Raw genomic sequence first — 22,544 nt, forward strand, 5'->3', positions numbered from 1 at the left:
GCAAGACAAGAAAACCTTTACAGTCTGCACAAACAGACACGATAAACACATACCCCTTGTTCTCCCCCTCACGGCCATCACAATTGGGACTATGGCCTGTCTGCAGTGAGAACCCACACTTCCCAGATCACTCTTCTATAGTTTCTAGTCGCAGAATCCACAAACTTGAGCTGGGCCTCAACTGAGAGGCCAGTCTTGGCCTGGGGAAGCTTTGACTGAGAAATTGGCCCAGGAAGTTGCAGAATCTCCCTGCAGCTCAGGCACCTGCAGTTTTAAGAAAATGTGAATTCCTGGTACTCTTCGGCAGTAGCCTCTTGGTTCCCTGCTGCCCCAGTTCCTACCTCTACTGGCATTAGAGTGCCAGTCATCCAAACAGGGGCAGAGGCTTCAGTCTATAAAAGCCACAGACACTCCAGTATTCTTGACAAATAACCTAGAATTATATCCTGCAACCTATAATCTTAATATAAGGCAAACAGATCAAGTTAAGTAAAGAACATCATTTAGCTCAACCCATAAAAACTAAAACTGAAGAGACAGATTCCACAGATGAAGGAAAAAAAACATCTGGGAAAAGTCTAAATCCAGTAGAACTAGGTAACATACCTGAAGAGTAACTATGCTTACTGAAAGAAGAAAAACAATTGAAGCAGCTGATAAGATCAGCCAGTCTGAATACACAGTAGTGGAAAACACCCAACAGACTGGCAAAATAAACAAACAAAAAAAAAAAGAGTTAAAAAGAACAAAAATAGTTTAAGAGCCTTATAAGACAATACCAAGAGAAATAATAGTTGCATCATGGGGTCTCAGAAGTAGAGGAGAGAAAAGGGTAGAAACTATTTGAAGAAGTAATAGGGCCTCCCTGGTGGCACAACGGGTTAAGATGCAACCTATGAAGCTGTCTTCAGCCATTGCAGCACAAGTTCAATCCCCGGCCAGGGAGCTACCCACATGGTGCAGCAGACCTCTCCTGTCTCGCCCGCTGCTCCCCTCAGCAGTGTTCTTCGGTTGATTTGTCTGTTCTGTTCCCCACTCTGTCTCTGGTGAATCCTCTCATCTCCCACATCTGTACTCTGACCTGTACCCCAGCTCTTGTATGCATTAATAAATAAATCTTATATATAAAAAAAGAAGTAATAGCTAAGAATATCCCTATCTTGGGGAAGGATTCTGATCCAAGAAGCCCAAAGAGTAAACAGACACACCCTGAGACCATATTATAGTTGATTAATCAAACTGTTAAAAACTAATGACAAGGGAAGAATACTAGAAATTTCCAGAGAAAAATGAATCACATATAAGGAAACCCTGTTAAGATTACCTGAATTTCTCAAGGAAACCTTGCATGCTATGGAGAGACATGATATATTTTAAAGTCCTGAAAGAAAGGATTTCCAACCAAGAATATTTTGCCATGCCAGACTATCATTCAAAATTGAAGGAGGGATAAAAGCTTTAAAATAGACAAAAACTGAAAGTATTCATCATTAAACTTTCTCTTATATGTTATGAGCAAAAATAATAAACAAATAATAATTTAAAAATTATTTAAAAGCAGTACAAAATAGCAATAAAAAATGTTCCCTAAAACAAAACCTCAGGACCAGATAAAGAAGAGGTGTATATTTACACTATGGAATACTATTCAGCAATAAGAAAGAAATGCAGCCATTTATAGCAAAATGAAGGGAATTCAAAAGAATTATGTATAATAAAGCCAGTGAGAATGACAAAGAAAAATGCTGGACATTTACATAGTGGGTGACTGGACAAAGTAAAATAGTTTAAAATAAAAACCTAGTGAACATTAATAAATGCCTTGAGGGCTTTGAGGCTTAAGGGGGAGGGAGGGATGAAAGAACAAGGGTGTATAAGGAATGGTGATAGGGAAAAATAATTTTTAATTAAAGCCCTAATTATCTCAAATAATAAAACCTGAAGTTGAATACAGAAGAGCAATGAAAAAGTATCCACATATTTACAGTCTACCAAGAGTATCTTTCTGATAAAAAATAAGACTGCTAATTTTCTCAAATGCATCCTCCATTTCTATATAGATTACCATACTATTTTTCTTTTTTGGTCTAGTCTATCACATTTAGAAAATTTCCTAATATTGAGCCATTCTTGAATGGCATATATCTACTTTATTGTGATGCACTATTGTCCTTTAAACTTCTTGTTGAATTCTATTTTTGAATTTTGGGGGGTATTTCTCATTGAGATATAATAATTGACAATTATATTTGTTTCAGGTGTACAACTACTATTAAGTCAATTATTTGCACATATTATGAAATGATCACACAATAAATCTACTTAAAAACCATCTCCATATAGAGTTAGAAATTTTTTCTCATGTTGAGGACTTTTAAATCTAACCCTTTAGTAACTGTCAGATATGCAATACAGTATCATTACTATAGTCACCATGTTGTACATTATATCCCATGACATAGTATATGACTGGAAGTTTATACCCTCTGCCTATTCCCCACCACCCCACCTCTGGCAACCACCAATCTGTTTTCAGAGAACTTGATATTTTGTTTGTTTTTCAGATTCCACAAATATGTGAGATTACATCATATTTGTCTCTCTCCGTCTGATTCATTTCACTTATATTTGATCTCACATTTTTTGCATCAATCTTTGAGGATAATTTCATCTTTTCATTTTTCAGAGGTGCTTTGTTAACTTTTGGAATCAATGTTAGGCTGCCTTGATAAAAATAAGTTGTACTTTCATATGCTATTTTTTTTAAAGCTAAATGTGTATGTATTTATTATGACACCAGTCTTTAAAATAGTAAGACCATGATATAGAAACACATGGCCATTCCTATTATATCTAAAAAAAGACATACTCTTCACAGATTCAACTTTTTGAAAGCTAAATAAAGAATACCTTTGGCAAGCTAATCTGGACTGTGAGTTTTTTTATGTAAAAGTGTGAAAATCATAAGTATACTACCATAAACCCTGATTATAACTTAATAATGACATCTTTCAGCTATTTCCCCATCTCTGATAATTCACAACACAAGGAGCTTCATTATAAGAGTTAGTCCATGGAAAGCTGAGCTTTCTTATCTGTGTGTTCAGAAAGAAAATGAAATACATTCGCTGATGTTTTAAGTTTCCTATGCTCTGAACTCATCTAGTGGCTAAAAAAAGCTTTTGTTTCTTAAAAATCTAGTAACACTGAGAAAATTCATGAGTTCCAACAGCCACTGCCATCTAAGCAAACTTGATCAGCTATCATGCGAGGGGTTTCCCAGTTTGCCATGGGATACAGGACAAATGCTCACATCTGTGAGAGAACCATGGGGGTCATTCATTCATCTAACACACTTTGCACCAAGACAACCCCAGAATAGGCACCCACACAGCCTGCTTCTCAAATGCACATGGTGACAGATGGACAACCAGAGGGACAAAAGAGAACCACAGAACCCCCTATTACTGTTTTACTTCTCCTCTAGCTCCGCATGAGACTTGCGCTTCCTCTGGGCAAGACATTATATTGCCTAAAACAGTTCCTGGCCCAGAGTAAGTGCTTGAAGCATATTTGATAAGGGAAACGATGTTTGAATCATGGAAGCTATTACTATTTCATACAGCCAAGATGAATGGCTTGGTCTGTATAGCTCTCTCCTCCCTTCCCTTCATCCATACTCCTTGGCTCCTTCCTCCCTGGCTCCCTCCTCCTTGGATTCCTCCTTCCTGGCTTCCTCCTACCTGGGTCCCTCCTCCCTCACTCCCACCTTCCTGGCTCCCTCCTACCTGGGTTGTTCCTCAGGCGGTTCTCAGTGAGCTCAGAGATGGCTCCAGCTGTCGAAGTCTTTTTTAGTCGAGCTACCCCAGAAACAGCAGCACTTCCAGGCTTGTTGAGCATGTCCTCGCTGCTTGCTCTCTTGAGCTAAGAGAGAGGCAGAGGGAAAGAAAAGATGAAGAGATACATTTTCCATAATGAATGTGATACACAAAGAAGCAACCAAGCAATGCCACTTGACCAGCAGTTGAGAGGCAGCAACAAGTTGCGGTGCACAGCAGTAGGAAGTGAAAAATTACCAAGCGAGACAGACCTGTGTCTATCATTTAGAGGGCAAGTTATGATCTTCCACTGCTGTTTTAAAGAACGTTATGAGACTATGAGTGAATATTACCTATCACATCACACTTCAAATAATGAGTAAAAAAAAAAAAATCACAAAAAAGCAAACACCTGCTTCTCTGATGAAAAAAATGTAAAAAGAATGGGAGCAGGTGGAAAAAGTACTGCGAGACACATGAAAGGCAGAATAGGACAATGCACACACAAAAATATCAAGGACAACAAAAAATAGCTTAGAAACAAACATCTGGAGGAAACAGAGGGAAGAGTTAAAACAGCCTGAATATCACCGTGTACTTAACTCTAAGCTCAACACACAGACAGCATGTTCTAAGGGAAGCAAACTTGTCTGGAGGTCAGAACCCTGTTAAGGGACAACAGAAAGAAAGCAGAAGTCCTCCACTACTTTTCTGCCTTCTTCCCTGTCACGAAAAGGCAGAACAAACATTCACTGATGGTATGGAAGTATAAGGGGGGGGGGGTCCCTAAAAGTGCTTACACTTTTGGCTCAGGAAGTAACATTCAAGATTAGTGAGAAAAACCACAAATAAATTCTCTGAACCATTATAAATTTAAGGAACATCATTGGAGAGGTCTAGAATACCAGAGACAGGCAGAGGCCCAAGGCCAACACTGATATAGCTACATCTGGGACAAAGGGCATGAAAAAGTTGTCAAATCGATGGAGACACAGAGCAGGCAGCCTCTGCCCAAGGCAGTGGTCAAGGGGCCACAGGCCCCTCTTCACCCTGCTCCACTGACTTTAGGGTCTTTACTGAGGGACAGAAGTTTAAACATTTGCACAATTAAAAAAATTTTCCACTTTTGCATCATTTAAATTTCAGTGTATTACTATACATGCCCCAGAACGGCTTGAAAGTGATAAAGTACCAAGTGTTCGTGAGGTCCAGGAACAACCACAACTCGTGCTTGATGGGAGTAGAAACTAGTGAAGCCACTTCAGAAAACAGGCAGTAGCTATGAAGCGAAACACTTGCACCCTATGATTCAGCACCCCACTCTCACTCCATAACCAAGAAAGCACGCAAGTTTATCAAAGAACTGTTCCTTGTAATAATGCAAATGATAGCCCCAAACTAGGATAATCTAAATGTTCTTCAACTGAAGAAGGGATAAATTAAAGTGGTATAGTATACAATGAAAACTACACAGCAACTTTAAAAAGAATGTGGAAATGTTAATAAATGAATGGATTTCACAGTCAAATGCTAAGTGAAAGACACCGGACATGAAGTTCAAGTATTGGCAAAAGCAAATAATGGCGATAAATCTTGAACTCATCAAAAAGAATATAATGGTTGTCAGACAGAACAGGGTGGGGAGGTGGGGGGCGGCGAGTGGAGAGTACAGGGAAGGGAGGCTGATGGGGTATGGGTATGGGTGGCTCGGTGGAGGATGAAAGCAAAAAAAGAGGGCTTCCCTGGTGGTGCAAGGGTTAAGTCTCAGCACTATGAAACTATCAGCAGCCACTGTGGCATAATAAGTTCGATCCCTGCCAGGGAGCTGACCCACATGGTGTAGAAGACATCTCCTGTCTCATCCACTGTTCCTCTCAGATTTCAGTAAATCTACCTGTTCTGCTCCCCACTCTGTCTCTGGTGAATCCTCTCACCCCCCCTCCTCTGACCTGCACCCCAGCACTGTATGCATAAATAAATAAATCTTTTTTTTTAAAAAAGAAAGAAAGCAAAAAAGAGAAAGAAAATAAAGTACTACGCTAACAGTTTTACAGTAGGAAAATACAAGAAAAACAATAATACTTATACTAATATTATGAGTAAGAAATCTAGCAAGGAAAAACTATTCTCCACTCATAATTAAAAATAAAAACAAAACAAAAGGAAATCAAAATAGCAGTTATCTCTAGGGGTTACCGAACGGAGGGGAACCTTTGGAGGTGCTGGAATGTTTTACATCTTGTCTGGTAGAGGTTACACAGGCATAATACATATAAAAATTCAATGAGCTGAACAGCTAAGTCTAAGATTAATATACTTTATACTCTATTTAAGGTATGTTATGCTTTATGAAAAAGAAAATTGGAGGAGGGGTTGTAATTTTTCAAGGTCCTGCTTCCACCTCTGCAAATGCTAGTTACTTTTTATTCTCCTCAATGTTACTTAAAAAAATATATATTGTGGTGAAATACATGAAATGTTAAATTTGCCATTTTAAGTGTGCAATTCAGTGGCATTAATTACATTCATAATGCTGTGCAGCCATCACCACACTCATCTTCAGAACTTTTTCATTATCTCAAACTGAAAATCTACTTGTTAAACAACTTCCTACAGTTGCTTTCTAAAAGATGGAAGGCAAAAGTCTTAATATTAGCCAAGCAATCCTGGTCAAGATCTCTACACAAATTATTAATTTTTAAAATAAAGAACTAATACTGAAAGGGTGTTTGCAAGCACTTTCAGTTCCTAGATGTAAACACAACCACATTTTCCAGTCCACAGCAGAGACTAGTTGAGCAACAGGACAAAATCTAACAGTTAGGTTGATGGCGCAGTCACCTAGTCACACTTCTTATAGGGACTCCCATAATTGTTTTTCTTATGCTTATCTCAACAGTAAAAAGGGTTCTTGCAGCCAAGCTGTCCAGCCACTCAAATTATCTATCAGGTCACCAGAGTAACATGTACTTAGTACAAAATGACAGTTGCTCATGGGGTCACCAACTTTTTCTCCATAAAAAGAAATTATTATTTGCTCTCTCTAGAAGCATGCCCAGGTGCCTCCCTGCATCCCCAGAGGAAAAGTAATTATGATTTCAGACTTTGAGAATTCCCTAGATGACACCTCAAATGAAAAAGGGAAATTGTTGTAGTGAAGGGAATGCTTAACAAAATAATGCAAATGATATACACTTGGGTCCTCTATCTGGTTCCCCAATATTAAGAAAGATGCAAGTCTGACATGAATAAATGCAGAATTATCAAACTCTATAGCAAAAGGCCCAGAATGCAAAGACTCAGTCTGTAAATCAAAATGGAATCTAACATGTGGGAGAACCCCCACTGGGGCTATAAACCCACTACAGCTTCCACCCCTCAACCCCCAAGTGTGGTACTGGGTGGTGAGGTGAGCTCCACTCCCTTACCTTTCCATTAGGGCTTGATTCTTGGTGAGATGATGGGTGGAGGCAAAGAGGACAAAAGTGAGCAAGCAGTAGGAAAACTCCCCTTGTTGCTTGGCACAGCCACACAGGTGGTGTGAGTGGTGGTAAGAATACCAATGGGGGTGACAGCAGTAGCAGGAATCAGGAGGAATGCCCAGGTGCCCACTGCACCAGGTTCAGGGTTGGAGGGTGTCCCGTAAGGATTTAGCAGTTAGTCTCAGGCCTTGACTTTGCTTGCAGGGGAGGGGACGCAAAAAGGATACTCAGGTTATGGGATTTTTATATACAAGATACCCTTGTATACAAGCAACCACATGGAGGCAGTCCAAGTAGTGGTTAAGGATGTGTGCTCCAGAGACAGCCTTCTGGGGACAGATCTGACTCTTCCTCTTCCCACCTGTGTGACTGGGGAAATTGTGCTATGGATCCTTAATTCTAAAAGGAACAAAAAATTAATATACTTACCTCCAGTCTTGTGTACTCAAAAACACAAAAATGTTAGTAGCTATCATCATCATCATCATCATCATCATCATCATCATCATGGAAACTGTGGGAACCCAGCCAGAGACTCTCTGGGCTAGTAGCAATGGCAGCATCTTTATTTCTACAAACAAAAGCTTAGGGCTAAAGAATGAAGTATTGTGCTGTATTAGAAAAAGGATGATGGATTAGCTTCAGGGCCCTGGACAAGTTAGTACATAGGGACTCAGTTTCCTCACCTACAAAACAGAACAATTTGATTAAATCACCTACAGTCCTTCCAACCTCATAAACCCTAATTGTTTTATTAGATTTTATATAATTAGGCTTAAAGAATTTGTTGAGCAGGCTTGTTGTACATTGCACCAGTGTAAACCTTGGCTCTGACCTTTATACTCCTCGATGAAGACTGTACTTTATTCCTATCCTTTCAGTACCATGTAGTGGCTGCCTCTGAATTCTCCTTACATCATAAGCACTGGACCGTAAGGGCCCTTGTGGCGAATGTTGCAGTGACAGATTGAATACAACCTTCATTCAAACATGTTGAATTTTGACCATTAATCTTAAAGTGGACTTTAAATTCAATCTATAGACAAAACGGACAGGCCATCACATAATCTAGGGCTTGGCTAACACAACATTTCACACCTAAAAGAATATGCTATGGGAAAGTCTTGAGAAAATGCCCTCCTTCTCCACCCCACCCCCTAGCTGTTGTTAGTATTTTGAAATTGCAAAGGGATTTCAGCCATTGCCTAGCCTTTCATATTCAATTTCATCTGATTGCCTTTTAGCAAACACTGAAGTCAGTCCAGACTTGAGAGCCAGGAAGACATGGGCATGAAAGTAGAGGTGCTGGTGAAAAGGAGGATATTCAAATGGGCAAGGCATGAAGCGCAGGCTTAGGATTGGCAAGCTTGGGATCAGAACTGGGGTTCAGGGAGTGTCTGGTTGTCCAGAACCTGACCCTGGTGTGTGAAAGCACAATAAAGGCATTGGTGGTGGTGGTGGTGGGATTATGGGCCTTGGGTGGACCGATTTGAGTATGAAAGGCACACTCATTGATTGGTGAGTCCTTTACTATTAATTGACAAGCTTAGGGACAGGGAAAATTTCTCCAGGATCAGTAAGACTCATGATGTCAAAACATCAGACATACAGAAAATAAAATGGCATGATTAGTTAAAAAAAAAAAAAAAGAAAGGAGGATATTACCTCTGGGTTCTGTCATACCAGGCCACCCAGAGTGGCCCTATACACATGCTTGGGAGAAGTACAAATAAAAAGAGAATAGAGAGAGTTCCCAGGAGGCCCTTCCCTTCTTACTATGGCACCAAGAGCTACCTTTGCTTGCCCTGGGTTTTACTATCTACCATCCTGGGCACAGTACTCCAGTTCTGTGTTGTGGTTGCTGCAAGTTTACTGTAAGCTGGGCATTCATATTTCATACAGGTAGTATACTTATACACAGTACCCTCCGGAGTGCCACCATCCAGAGTGCAGTGATAAGGATTCAGACTTGGCTAAGCAGACAACAGGGACACCAAGGTGTTTGAAGTCAAGCAAGTGATATGGCTGAGTCTGTGCTGGAGACCCCCTGTGAGCAGGCCAAGGAGGAGCAGGGGGCAGGGTGGGAAGTAGTAGGAGGCAGCAAGGCAAGGGAGGTAGAGAGATCCATCTGAGGGGAGAGAGAATTAAGGCAGAGTTGAGTGTTTATTTTGAAGATGGGGGTGAGAAATCTGTTTTGAGGTTCAGGGATAGAATTTCGAGTAATGATAATGGAACTAAGGATACAAGCAAGGCACATGACAGGTACCTGTGGATTCTTCTAGGTCTTTTTCCTACATGTTTCCTCTCATTCAAAACACAACTCTTTGATGTTGTACATGATAAAACAGATTAGTGACTCGTGCAAGACAATATGGGTGAGGCAGAGTTGGAATTCAGGCCCAGGACTGTGTTTCCAAGGCCTATAATATTTCCACAACACCACTGGCTGAAGACCAACAGGAACCAATAGGAGGCTCCTGCCCCATCCTGCAGGGGTGAGGGTGAGAGAACTATGCTGATGTGGCAGCGTAGTTTTGTGACCAAGGAAGGGCTCTGAGTCCAGATTACACGGCTTGAATCCTGGCTCTGCCTCTCACTAGCTGTGTGAGCTTAGGCAAATCACCTCACCTCTCTGTGCTTTGGTTTCTTCACCTAAAAAATAGGTATAGCCAGGGAACTCAGAGTGTGGCTCTGAAGATTAAATAAGTTAGCCACGTAATACGCTAAGAATAATGGTGCCTGACAAATAGGATGTTTGAAATAGATGTCAGGTATAATAATAACTAACGCAAATTATCATCATCATTATTTTCATTATGGCTGTCTTGGTAAAAGTTAAATTTAAATTAAAGCAAGGGCAAGAAGGGAGTGTTTTAGAAAAAGGTTAAGGCAATGCAATGGGGATTCCAGAGGGCAGAGTAGAATTTTAAGCAAGTCACTAGCCTCTCTGAACTTCAGGCTCTTCGTCTGATAAATCCATTCAATAACAATACTCAGTGAATGTTTTTGGTGTGTCTGCCTATGATCTACCAGGTACAGCTAAGGATAACAGATACTTTACACAGCTATTGTGAGAACTGGAAATGAAGTATACAAAACACCTCAGCACGTGGCCTGGTCTCCGAAAATGAAAGCTACTCCTAAGAGTTCTGTGGCTTCTACAAATAATACCAGCCCTGAAGCCCATTTCTGGTTTCTGTTTTACCAGTGGCACCTAACTTCTGCCTCCTCGTGGACTTTGAGGTCCCACTTGCAGTCTGAATCTATCCTTTCCAAGAAAAGGGGTAAATAAAACACACTTCAGGCCAATAACTCATCATCCCTTTAGTCCACAGCACAAGGAACTTGGGTAGCAGCAGTGCTTTTACAGGGAGCCTTTCATTTCCCCTGCACCTTTCTCATCTGAGAAAGATTTATTGCTTAAAAGCTTTCCCAGGAGGCAGGACATAATAACTAAAAACTGATACTACCTGTCCTCTAAAGCAAACAGGTAAAGCTACTCTTACTCCATCACTATTTTCTGGATGCAACATCAGTTATGGAAAGCTACTAGTCTCGGTTACTCATTCTTGTTCTTTCTCTATTCATGGCTGCATTTTTTTGGCTCTGTTTCCCGGTCATCGAATGCAGCTTCCGTACCAGTTGGGATTTCTGGTTTGTTATAGAAGATCCCCACGAAGGTGTGTGCGTCGGTGTTGCTTTGATATGTTTTATAACTATTTTCACTAACGGTTTCACTGATATTTAAGCTGCTGAGCACCTGCACATGAAAGCTTACAAAAGGAAAAAAGTTTAAAGAACTTGCCGATTAAAGTAACTAAGAAATTCCTCCCTATTCCACAAAGACAGGGAAGAAATCCAAAACTCTAAAATCATCACACAACATAATCTGGTTTTTAAAGGCAGGTAACGTGTGATAGATGGAGCAGTGGTTCTCAGATTTGAGTGTGCATCAGGATCCTGTGCAGTTTGTCAAACACACACACTGCCTGCACCCAAAGCCCCCAATCACACCACCACCACCAAGGTCTGGGACATGGCCTGAGAATTCATATTTTTAGTAAGTTCCCAGGTGATGCTGATGCCGGCCTGGCTACCACACTTTAAGAACTCAAGGTGTAGAGCAGTGCTGTCAATGGAAATAGAATATGAGCCACATATAAAAGTTTATATTATCTAGTCTAATAGTCACTTTAAAAAAGCAAAACAAGACCGTTAATTAATTTTAAGAACAGGGGCCTCCCCAGTGGCGCAGCGGTTGAGCGCTGGGTTGCGAAGCTGCCCGCGGCCGGTTCGATCCCCAGCTGCTCCCCGGCCACTGGAGGAGGGTCCCGCATGGCGCGCAGACCTCTCCTGCCGCCCGCTGCTCCCCTCAGCAGTGTACTTCGGTCCTTCTGCCTGCTCTGCTCCCCGCTCTGGCTCTGGTGAATTCTCTCACCCTCCCGCGCTTCTGACTGTACCCAGTGCATGTATAAACAAAACAAACAAACAAACCAGCAAACAAATAAATAAAGCATGCCTCTATAAAAAAAAAAAAAATTTTAAGAACATATTTTCTTAACCTAGTACGTTTAAAATGTCATCATTTGATGTAAAATCTGTCAATGGGGTATTTTACATTTGCACTAACTCTTCAATCTTTGGTGTATATTTCACTCTCATAGCACATTTCAATTTTGACAAGTCACTTTTCAAGGGCTCACTTGCCACACGTGGCTAGTGGCTGCTGTATTGGGGAACACAGGTTTAGAGCACTCCCTGAGAATCATTAAATAAGCAGACTGGGTCCCCAAGGTTCATAAAAAACTGGCCTAAAATATAAGACTCTGCTGGGGGGCGGCGGAGGAGGGGAGAGAAGATATCTGACATCCCTGGTCACAGAAGACTGGGCTGGGTCTATGCATTACTCATGCCTAGCCAAGCAGAGAACTTTTACTTGTTTGTTTAAAAAAAAAAAAAAAACAACCCACAAATCAGAAGTAAACAAAGCAGCAACCAAGCCATCCAAGGAGGCTTGGGCATGCTGGAAGCCATGTTTCATATCACTACTTCAAGGTGACAGAGAAGCAGAAACAAGCAGCAAGATGAATGGCAGAGTCCTGGGGTGTCAGTCCCTGGTCCCAGTCTCCCTGAGCTCAAGTCTGGCACCCTGGTCCTATCCAGTGACATGGGAGCCTTTGCATCTGTTCAATATTATTCTTGTCTGCAAAGCCAGCTCAAGTCAATGTTTTGTCATGTGCAACCAAGGGAATCCTGACTAATAGACTTGAGCCTGGCAAAGAGCTAGAATGAAGAGGTCTGTCTGTATCAGAGCACCCAGCTGATTTCCTTTCCTGCCTGGACTGGAACAGCACAATGAAAATTCACAGTAAATTCCTATCCCTGCATGTCCCTGTTCTTCCACCTGTTCTATCACAGTTCCTTCAGCTTATGCCAGTTGAAGTCAGTTATTTTTTTTACTTTGTGGATTTGTCTCTGTTTCTCTATTTTGGAATAGTTAAAATATATCTGTCTATCCCATATGTATCCATTTACTTATAAAGCAAATATAGTAATATGTTAACTGTAGAATCTAGGTGGTGGTATGTAGATATGCTCTGTATAATCCAGATTCCTCCATACGCTTACAATTTTCAAAGCAAAATGCTGAGGGGGTGGGGGAAATCTATCGACCTTTTGGTCCATCACTATTTCCTTTTCTTTTCTGGATTTTTAGTCATTTTTCTCTACCCACAACTATAGGTAGGAAGGAAAGAATGATCAGAACAGGGGAACAAGACAAGAGCTAGAAAGGTGCAGGTATAAGCAGTGATGTCTTCTGTCATTTTCTTTTATAGAATTAGGCTTGAAGATCCCAAGAATCAGAAATAAGAGCAGAAAGTCCCCAACATGAGTATTTACTTTTTCCCTGGCATTTTCCCTCATGGAAAACGTTTCCAAAATGCTTACCTGGAAGAAGTGGCCAACATTTTTAAACACTGTTCCCAAAATGTTTTTATATTCCAAGAACACTAATGGTTTGCTTTTGGGGAAGTACATGTATTGATTTAAGATCTAAATTAAAAATGTCTCCCAAAAAGTGTTATAGGTCAAAGAAAATAAAAATAAAAATCATGAAGAGAATGATTGACTCCAGAATAACAGAATAATGAACAAAATTTTATGTAGAGCTGTTTATTCACATTTATTCCTCATGGCAAATTACCTTCATCTTGGAGCTCAGGACAGCTCCATATTTAACCTGAGGTTTCTCACCTGGAAAGTTGGCAGAGCCAGAACCCAGCTCAGCTTGGGTCTGAGCCACCAAGAACACCCCATCATCATACTGCCACTCCCAGAAAGCCAGTGTACTTGGACATTCAAGTGCCCTGAGAGTGCCTGCTGGGAAGCTGGGAAGCAGGCACTTCTCTAAGCTGAGGGATGGACTGTGGAACAAACAAAAAAGCAGATATCCCCCTCTTTGTGGGGCTTACATTCTAGCCCCAAGCAGGGGTATGTGATGGAAGTAAGAGTCAGGAAGGAAAGTCAGGCAAGCAAGGAGACGCTTTACATAAAGTATCTGGGATGCTGTCTGAGAAGGTGGCATTTGAACACAGACTACAGAGGTGCAGGGAGGGAAGGGAAGGAGTGCCCCAGGCAGGGGGAGCTGTGAACCTGCTGCAGAAGCACACCTGGCTCGGGGAAGGACCACATCTGGGCACCAGCAGAACTTAGCCAGAGCTCAGGAAGCTAATGATGATAAAGTTTCTCAGCCGGAAAGTTGGCAGAGCCATGATAACAATGTCTGAGAAAGAATGGGTCCAGATCCTCAGACCATCACTGGCTGTTTCAAGGACTTTGCTTTTCACCCTGAGTGAATGAGGAGAGCCCCTAGAGGATCTTAAGCAGAGAAATAAGACAGGTGTTAAGAGGACCACTTTGGCTTCTGTTGAGCACAGAACATACGTAGGATGCAAAGACCAAAGCAGGGCAATCATTTGGGAAGCCCAAGAAAGGAGAGTGGTGGCATGACCTGGGTAGCCTGGGAGGCAGTAGGAGTTGGAGATGACATCTATTTTTAAGGTAGAAGTGATGGCATTTTGTGGATGGACTGTGGAATTTGAGAAAGAGGGTTTAAGAATGATGCTGTGGGCTATAATCTGAGTCACCAAAAAAGAATAGAGTTAGTATTTACTCAATGGGAAAAGGGGAAGGAATCAAGGTTGTTTTCAAGGAACCTTTTAGACACCATGATATTGTGCTTATAGGAAATATAATACCTGAATTACCAAATGTATATTTTTCACATATATTTGGTCTTCAGTCACAGTTCCTTTCTCATAGCTCCCCCCACGTCTCAGAATTTCCTAAGTGGTGAGAGCATTAAAGGCACCTCTTATTATAATAAGGTAACTGTTGGGAAACTCCTGAGGATGGGGACTGGTTGCCAGGGAAACCAACCACTGATTAGAGAGTTGGAATTTCCAGTTCCACCTCCTTCTCTCCATTGAGTTCAATCACCAATAGCTAATGAGTTAATCTATCATGCCTCTGTAATGAAACATCCATAAAAACCTGAAAGGGCTTTAGGGTTTTCCGATGGAGATTTGGAGAGAATCCAGGTGCCTAGAGAGGGCCTATAAGTTCCACACCTTTTCTCCAGACCTTGTCCTATGTTTCTCTTCTTCTAGCTGTTGATTCATATCCCTCAGTATCCTTTGTAACAAATCAGAGACCCAGTGAGTAAATGGGTTCCTTGAATTCTGTCTGCTGTCCTAACAAATGAACCCGAGGATGGAGTCACATGGGCCATAAGTACAGGTAGCAACCTGGGACTTGCTACCAGTGTCTGAAGTGGAGGAGGTTTTGGAAGGAAAAGTCCTCAACCTGTGCAATCTGACGCTGTTGCCAAGAAGACAGTGTCAGAATTGAACTAAACTGAGTTGAGGCTGGAGTATCACTTCATTGTATATATAAAAACAATGTGCTTTTTTACACTGTGCCTTCTAAAAATACCAAAGGAAGACTGCACTTTGCTTCAGAACTTTACCAAGAGTGTTCATCTTTTCAATATGATCATGTCACCCCCTTAACATCCTTCATTGTTTCTAAGTCATTGCCAAAACAACCCTGACTCAGTCTGCCTTATAGAGGCCACATCCACAGTGCTGTGAGGAGCATCCAGGCCCTTAAGCACAGCAGTGCTCAGGTACATGCAGATGGCAAATATGGATTGTTGCATTATATTTTCCTTTTATAGTCAAGACATTATATTGATTTTTTAAATGTATTGTGTAGGAAGGTCATACCATCTCTGAATTTCATCTCCAGATAGTAAAGGAGGTAGAGTATGATAGTAGCTAGAAAAGAAGATGAGGCCTGAATACTGTGCCTCAGGTGCACCTGACTTTGGAAACCAAGGGGAGGAGGAGGAGGCAGCGGCAGTGAAGACTGGGGAAGAGGACAGCGACTGGGGAGAGAGAAGACCCAGGGAAAAAGGTATTCCCATACAGAGGGCATAATCAGCAGGGTTAACAATCCTAGACATCAAGCAAGACAAAGAGAATTGATAAATGGATTATCACAGCTGTGAGACACTAGTGATGGGACCCCCATCTTGAAGGGTGCTGGGGGCAAAACCCTGGCTGGAAAGTCAATGCAGTTCAGGGCAAGGGATCTTAATTACTCTGTTTAGAGTTTGTAAATTTCCTTTCTCTATCTCAGGCACTCCTCCTCACCCCCTTTGCTCTGTTCCTTTAGGTCAAGATATGCTGGCCCTTTTCGAACCCTCCTCAGAACCTTCTTCCCTTCCTTGTGGGGTCATGGCTTTGCTTACAGAACTCCTCAAGCCTCCCCAACAGAGCCACCAGGGGTGCCCAGCATCCCCACCCTGTGTGGTTTATTCTATACCTTGCTGAGTCGGGACTCAAATGCCAAGGAGGTTGAAGATTTAGAGCTCTTCATGCCAGAAGAGGCTGTGGGGAGGGGCCGTGCTCGGTCTGCCCCATGGCTCCCGGCTTTGACAGCTGGACTCCAGGGCTTGGCTGCACTCCTCATGTTGCCCTGGTAAGTCTGGCTTACTGTAGAAGAGCAGAAAAGAGAAACATTTGTGTCCACCAGTTGAACTTGCTGAGTGACATCATAAAGTTTTACTGCCATAAACCATATCCACATTGTTATCACAGAACAAGTCCTTATGATTAGACGATGCCTTTGCACTAAGTTTTACAGTTCTACAACAGCTTTTACCAAACTATTAAAACATGTGCAATGGGATTGATGTTCTGACATACCTGTTCAGCTTCATCTTGGTCAGGGACACCTAACACAATGTTACTATATATTTTATATTAATATATGTGTGTGTATAGTATATATGACTCATATAAAACAGGTCAGCTTGAATTAAGACATACTATGTCCATAAGCCTTGCAACTTTAGGTTTGCATTGGAGCAACTTACCCAATTTTTATATAGACATAAATGAATTACTTGAAAATTACACTTCACAGAAGCACAACTTTTTTCTTCTTTTGGATAAAAATGGATATCATTTAAAAATTAATAGAGCACACTTTAATTGATTAGACCAGACATTGTCAGACAGAGTTACCATCCTAACTAAAATAGTTTTGGGGAAAAAAATGGTACAAAGTAGCAGGGTGCAGTCAAAGACCGTGGAGGCAAATCCATACCCAAAGACACGGAAGGCCGCCTGAGCCTGGCATCACCCACTGTCCTTCCATTACCAACAGTGGCACTGCATTCAATGCCCTTGAGGGTCTCACACAGTTCCAACCCTTACTGCTGTGGGCACCATGGCGTCTAGTGACTGAGTACATGAGACAAAATTCCAAAACCATAGACAATGTTCTATCCTCTTAAAGAAACAATCCAAACAACAAACTTTTAAAAAAACACTGGCTAACTCCACTCGCCACACTCACAGGACATAGGGGTCTAATTAACTGCCTCTGAGGGATCATGGCTGGGCCTAATCTCCCCTTCCTACCTCCCAGTATACCCCATTAGCCACTAAAGGAAAAAACAACAGACATCCTCCCCAGCCTAGCTAAGGCTATGACTGTCCTCCATTCTTTCTCGTCCTGGATGGAGGAAACATGTCAATGTCTTTCAGCAAGGGCTCCCCAGTCCCTGCTCCTACTTGAGGGGATTGGCTGATGGGATGTGTCTGAGTTCACCTGGAACTCCTTCAGCAGCACTGCTATCCTAACAGTTCTGTGAATGTGGCTGCAGGTAAAAATATATCTTTAAAAATTCTGTAATTTTTTGATAGTGTTCCACAGAAAAAATTATTCATAATTTCAACTTTATGATTAGTTCAGAGCCTTATTAGTCTAAACTTAGTTCCAGGTATCATGAATATTTGTTCAGTTTTACAGGACAAAAAACCACCTTATTTGTCATGTATTTTACTGTTGTTTAGCACCAACTATTTATCTTTTTCAACCCACAATTTCGAATGCTGGTTTCCATAGCAACAATGAAAGAATTCCTAGGTTAAGACCTATACAGTAACTCATTTTATTAGTATTTCCAATTAAAGTAAACTAAGTAGGCTGAGTTGTTCTTGGAGAAAATTACTGATGAATTTTACCAATTCTACAGAACCAGCCAGTACATGTCAGCCAGTCCCATGGAGATGACAAATAAAATACCTGCTTCATCAAGGCACCTTTTTATGTTATGATACACTACTTAGAAATTACTCTTATTGGGCTTACTTTATGGAAACATAAAGTGATCCCATAATGCAGCTACATGTCCTTAATCTGCCCAGGTTATCCCTGAAATGAATTGCCTCTTATTTCTTCCCCAAAAGAAAGATAAGAATGAGAAGATGAAAAGCAGCAGGAAGAGAATGGAATTTTTTCTCACAATTGTTTTCCCAATGTTTAAGGAGTTTAAGTCCTTGGTTTCAAAAAGTCAATTCTGTCAAAACACAAGATCTAAATTCCTCTCTTAATCTCTGGCAACAAATTCTGGACAGTGTGTTCAAAAACATTCAACCATTTTTCAAAGATGAATGAGTTACTTGCTCAGAGGCAAAGTACTCACGGTCACTTCATTTGTAACATCACACCTTTCTTTACTTCCTAGAACCTTCTGAACCCAACCAAAGTATTCCCAAATGAATATATCCTGGAAAATTCTCATTCTTTATCATGCTCTTTTTTCTTAGTTCACTTCATTCTCCTTTCCCATTATTTTTCCCAGTCTGAGCTTTGTGTTATGTACCCACCCACCAGTCAGATTCTTTCCTTCAAATTCTACCATTTTTCAGAATTCAAAATATACAGAAATGAAACCATGAACGTCCTACTCACTTGAACCAGGAAGAGTCCTATGGGCAGGTGTGAAGGGCTGTCTGGAGCAGTAGTGGGCAGCTTTCCAGCAATAGGACGATGGCGGCTGGCAGGTGAGTAAAGCAGGGCTTGCCCTACTCTCCAGCCACACTGCCCAGCAGCTTTGGTCCCTGTTCCCCACTATCATGTCGTAAAAGGTTGTTCAGCACTGCCTGGCCTCTATCCCCAGCCTACACCGGAGTCTTCCTAGTATTCTTGACATCTCCTGGAGGCTACTATTTCCCCTGGCTTTCCCATCCCCAGTCCTGGGCTCTTCTGAAATAGACTGGAAAAGTTCACCCACACAGGTGTCCACCTACAGCTCTGACCTTCTCTCTTCACTTCCAGGAAGGCCTCCTGCCAGAATGGGAGCAGGTTACCCCAGGTCCACTCCTAGCTTCCCACAGGTTCTCACTCAGTCTACTTCCTACCACTTCTGTAACCTTCCCTCAGCCCTCATCCCAGCCTGACTGGCTGACAAAGAGAACCAGTTAATTAAATAAGCACTGTAGTGACGTGAGAGCAGCTACCCACTCCACGCTGAGCCTAGCCAGGCACTGCTCCGTGCTCTTCATGTCTATCTCATTAGGCCCTCACCATAGCCTTATAAAAGCATCACCCCCGATGTATATATAGGGAAACTGTTTGGCTTAGGGAGGTTAAGTGACTTGCCCAAATCACAGAGTTCATGATGGAGCCAGGATTCAAATGCAGTTTTAATTGGCTCCTAAACACCAGGGATGGACACAGCCTCTCTGAGTAATCTTTGCTCCCATGAGAAAACATAAGGGCCTTTGGCTCCGTGCTTCCGGTCTATATCCAGCTGCACTGTTTATGCTGTGAACTCGAGCATGCCCTTCAACACTATGATTCTCAGCAGCTTCACCCCCCAAAACTGAATTAATAATGCCTACTTCATGAAGCTGTGAAGATTTAAGGAGAACACGGATATCGAGAGCTCAACAAATATTAGCTGCCATCCTGGCAAACAGTTCATTGTGTTTCCGGAGGGCTGTTCTGCTTTATTAATGCAACAATACATAGTGAAGAATCAATCAAATCAGTGTTCAGTGGCAGGAGCCACCAGACGTAGCGGACTTAAGGAAAGCATTCTTCTTATACATAGAGCAGCCTGTTTTCATGTGGAAATGTGGAAAAGGGAAAGGAGTGAGGGGGAAAAAAAACACCGACTGCAGACACCTTACAGTCATTAGAACTGGCCTCAGCCCTAATACACCCTAGCTGCTGAAAGATAAACACAGGTGAGAAGGCGGGGTGAATAATACTTTTCTTGTAGATGTGAATTAGGAACAGAAAATAAATAGAAGGGCTCTGGCCAACTGTAAGAAAATGGAAAAAAGAAGAAGCTTCAATTATTAATATTCCAACTTCTGAAAAGCCTCCCTAAATATCTCAAAGGATCAAACTGACCAAGGCATTACAATTAAATCTAGGAACCCACTCACAAGGGTGGGGAGATCTTTTCAGGAGTGTTAGCTTTAAATTTTCCAAACATTTTATTTTCTTACCAAGCTTTAGGACTACAATTAGGTGTCTGGGCACTAGGAAATAACATCAGAGCCCATGTGCATGGCTCCAAACAAGTCACTCTGCTACTTAATCACCACCTTCAGGAGGACTCAGTCTCTGGGTCTTGGATTTACTACCCTTTTAAGGCAAGAAAACTGAGAGGCGACTGGGAAACCATTCTGGACTATCACAAAATAATAAGAGTCTCTGGGAGTGGGAGAGGGCACCAAGGTCTCGACAACAAGTACAATAAGCACCAGGAAGCGGAAAGCTGAAGCATTCAAGTCTGAGAACTAACAAAATAAGAATGTTCACATAGCTCAATTACCAGGGGACTCTGCAGGAAACAGAATGTAAGTGAACAGCATTTTGAAAATATCTAGCTGAGCTTGCTCTCGACCTCTTCAACAGCAGTGGTGGTTAAGTTAGGGCACGTGGGTGGGCAGATGATTCTCCCCCAGGGACATTTGGCAACGTGGGGTGATGGTTTTGGTTGTCAGACTTGGGGGTGCTACTGGGTATCCTTTAACCAAAAGGGCAGCCCCCAGTACAAATAAGTATGTTGACCTAAAATGTCAGTGGCTGGAGTTGAGAAAACTCACTTCTAGAGGAAAAAGAATACACAGATGCTGGGTCTTAGCCACCTGATTCATTTCCCATTTAACAAGGAGATGTTAACACTGAAATCTGGTTTGGGAGCAACTCAGGGAATCCCAGACTTCAGCTGAAGGTCTGAGGAAACTCTTTAGAGCTTATTATTTCCTGTGGCCTCGAGAGGCCTCTAAGGCATTAGCCTTAGATTCCTCCTGGTAAGTAAGGCAAAGAACAGCTTTTCACACAGAACCAAAAGAAAAAAACAAACAAACAAACTAAAACTCATTTATCCCACCAGCTGAAATCAAATAATACAAGAACCAAGAAGTGGTAAAAGAGAAACTAAGCATAAAGGAATATTTGCATTACACTTACTACAACATCTCACATCTCAAACCTGAAAACAAGCTTACTTTTTTAAAATTTATTTTTATTTATTTATGCATACAAGAACTGGGGTGTAGGCCAGAGGTACGGGGGGCGGGGGGCGGGGGGCGGTGAGAGGATTCACCAGAGACAGAGTAGGGAACAGAACTGGCAGACTGACTGAAATACACTGCTGAGGGCAAGATAGGAGAGGTCTGCTGCGCCTTGTGGGTCACCTCCCTGGCCAGGGATCTAAGTAGTGCTGCAGTGGCTGGTAATAGCTTGAAGGCTCTGAGACTCTAACCCCTGTGCCACCAGGGAGGCCCCCAAACTTACTTTTAAAATTAAATAAGAACATGGAGAGACTATGAAGCCCTGCCAGAGGGTGGAGATGCATGACAAGCGCTTCTTAATCTGGAATAAGAAACAGAGGAGGAGTTGGGTTAATTAATATGAAACACAGACCCTAGAGAGAGGCTGTCATCTGGGAAGTATATTGAGATGAAACACTCAGACTCGCTGCCTGGGTTACCCTTCCATTCCCACAGCAGAATCAAGAAGCTGGTATTCCAAAGAGTTGGACACTAACCAGTAATTTCCTTACCTATTATGTGGCTTCACATCAAAGAACTGCCAAGGCAATAGAAAAGGAGCTGGAAATAAAATACATCAAGAGCTCTTTTTATAGGGATAGTTTCAAAAGGTCTATTGAAAAGTAACAAAGTGCCACAATCATTCAATGGGAAAGGACAGTCAAGTGCTGAGGAAACTGAATATCCACATTATTCAAAAGAATTAAGTTGGACCCTTACCTTACACTATATACAAAAATTGACTCAAAATGGATCCAAAACCCGAGCAAAAAGGCTAGAACTGCAACAGTCTTAGAAGAAAACAAAGGGGGCAAGTTTCAAGACATTGGATTTGACAACGAATTCTTAGATATGACACTAAAAGCACAGGAAACAAAATAGATAATTAGGCTGTCAAAATTAAAATCTTTCTGTGTATCAAAAAGACGCAACCAACAAAGTAAAAGGGCAACTCATGGAACAGAAGAAAATATTTGTGAATCCTTTCTCTGATAAGAGGATTGCTGTGGACTGAATTGTGGTCCCCTTATCCCCAATTCATAAGTTTCAACTAAGGATCTGCCTTTTATTCCCCAATGTGATTGTATTTGGAGATGGGGCTTTGAGAGGTAATTAAGATTCAATGACAAGGGGAGGGGGGATTGTATGGGGACTATAACCAAGATGAAAATGCATACATTCTGCAAAAATGAAAAATGATGTAAAAAATATATAAAATTAAAAAAATAAAAATAAATTTAAAAAAATTTGAGGTCATCCGAAAAAAAAAAAAGATTCAATGAAGTCATGGGGTCCTAACTGAGAGTTAGTGGCCT

At 41.6% G+C, this 22,544-nt stretch overlaps 1 protein-coding gene across 9 annotated transcripts in view; it reads right to left on the reverse strand.

Moving 5' to 3' along the window:
• Window positions 1-16,336, reverse strand: part of SPECC1 (sperm antigen with calponin homology and coiled-coil domains 1) — a gene marked incomplete at both ends in the record, with an annotated part of 167,007 nt that extends 150,671 nt beyond the window's left edge. For all 9 annotated transcript variants that reach the window (XM_084236850.1, XM_084236844.1, XM_084236847.1 and 6 more), the window contains 2 exons: window positions 3,789-3,924; window positions 16,190-16,336. In XM_084236850.1, the coding sequence (XP_084092976.1) occupies window positions 3,789-3,924; window positions 16,190-16,336 (283 nt within the window). The remainder of the gene's footprint in view (window positions 1-3,788; window positions 3,925-16,189) is intronic.
• Window positions 16,337-22,544: the final 6,208 nt, after the last annotated feature.

Source organism: Talpa europaea (genome assembly GCF_964194135.1).
Source record: "Talpa europaea genome assembly, chromosome: 7".
Taxonomy (NCBI): Eukaryota; Metazoa; Chordata; class Mammalia; order Eulipotyphla; family Talpidae; genus Talpa; species Talpa europaea.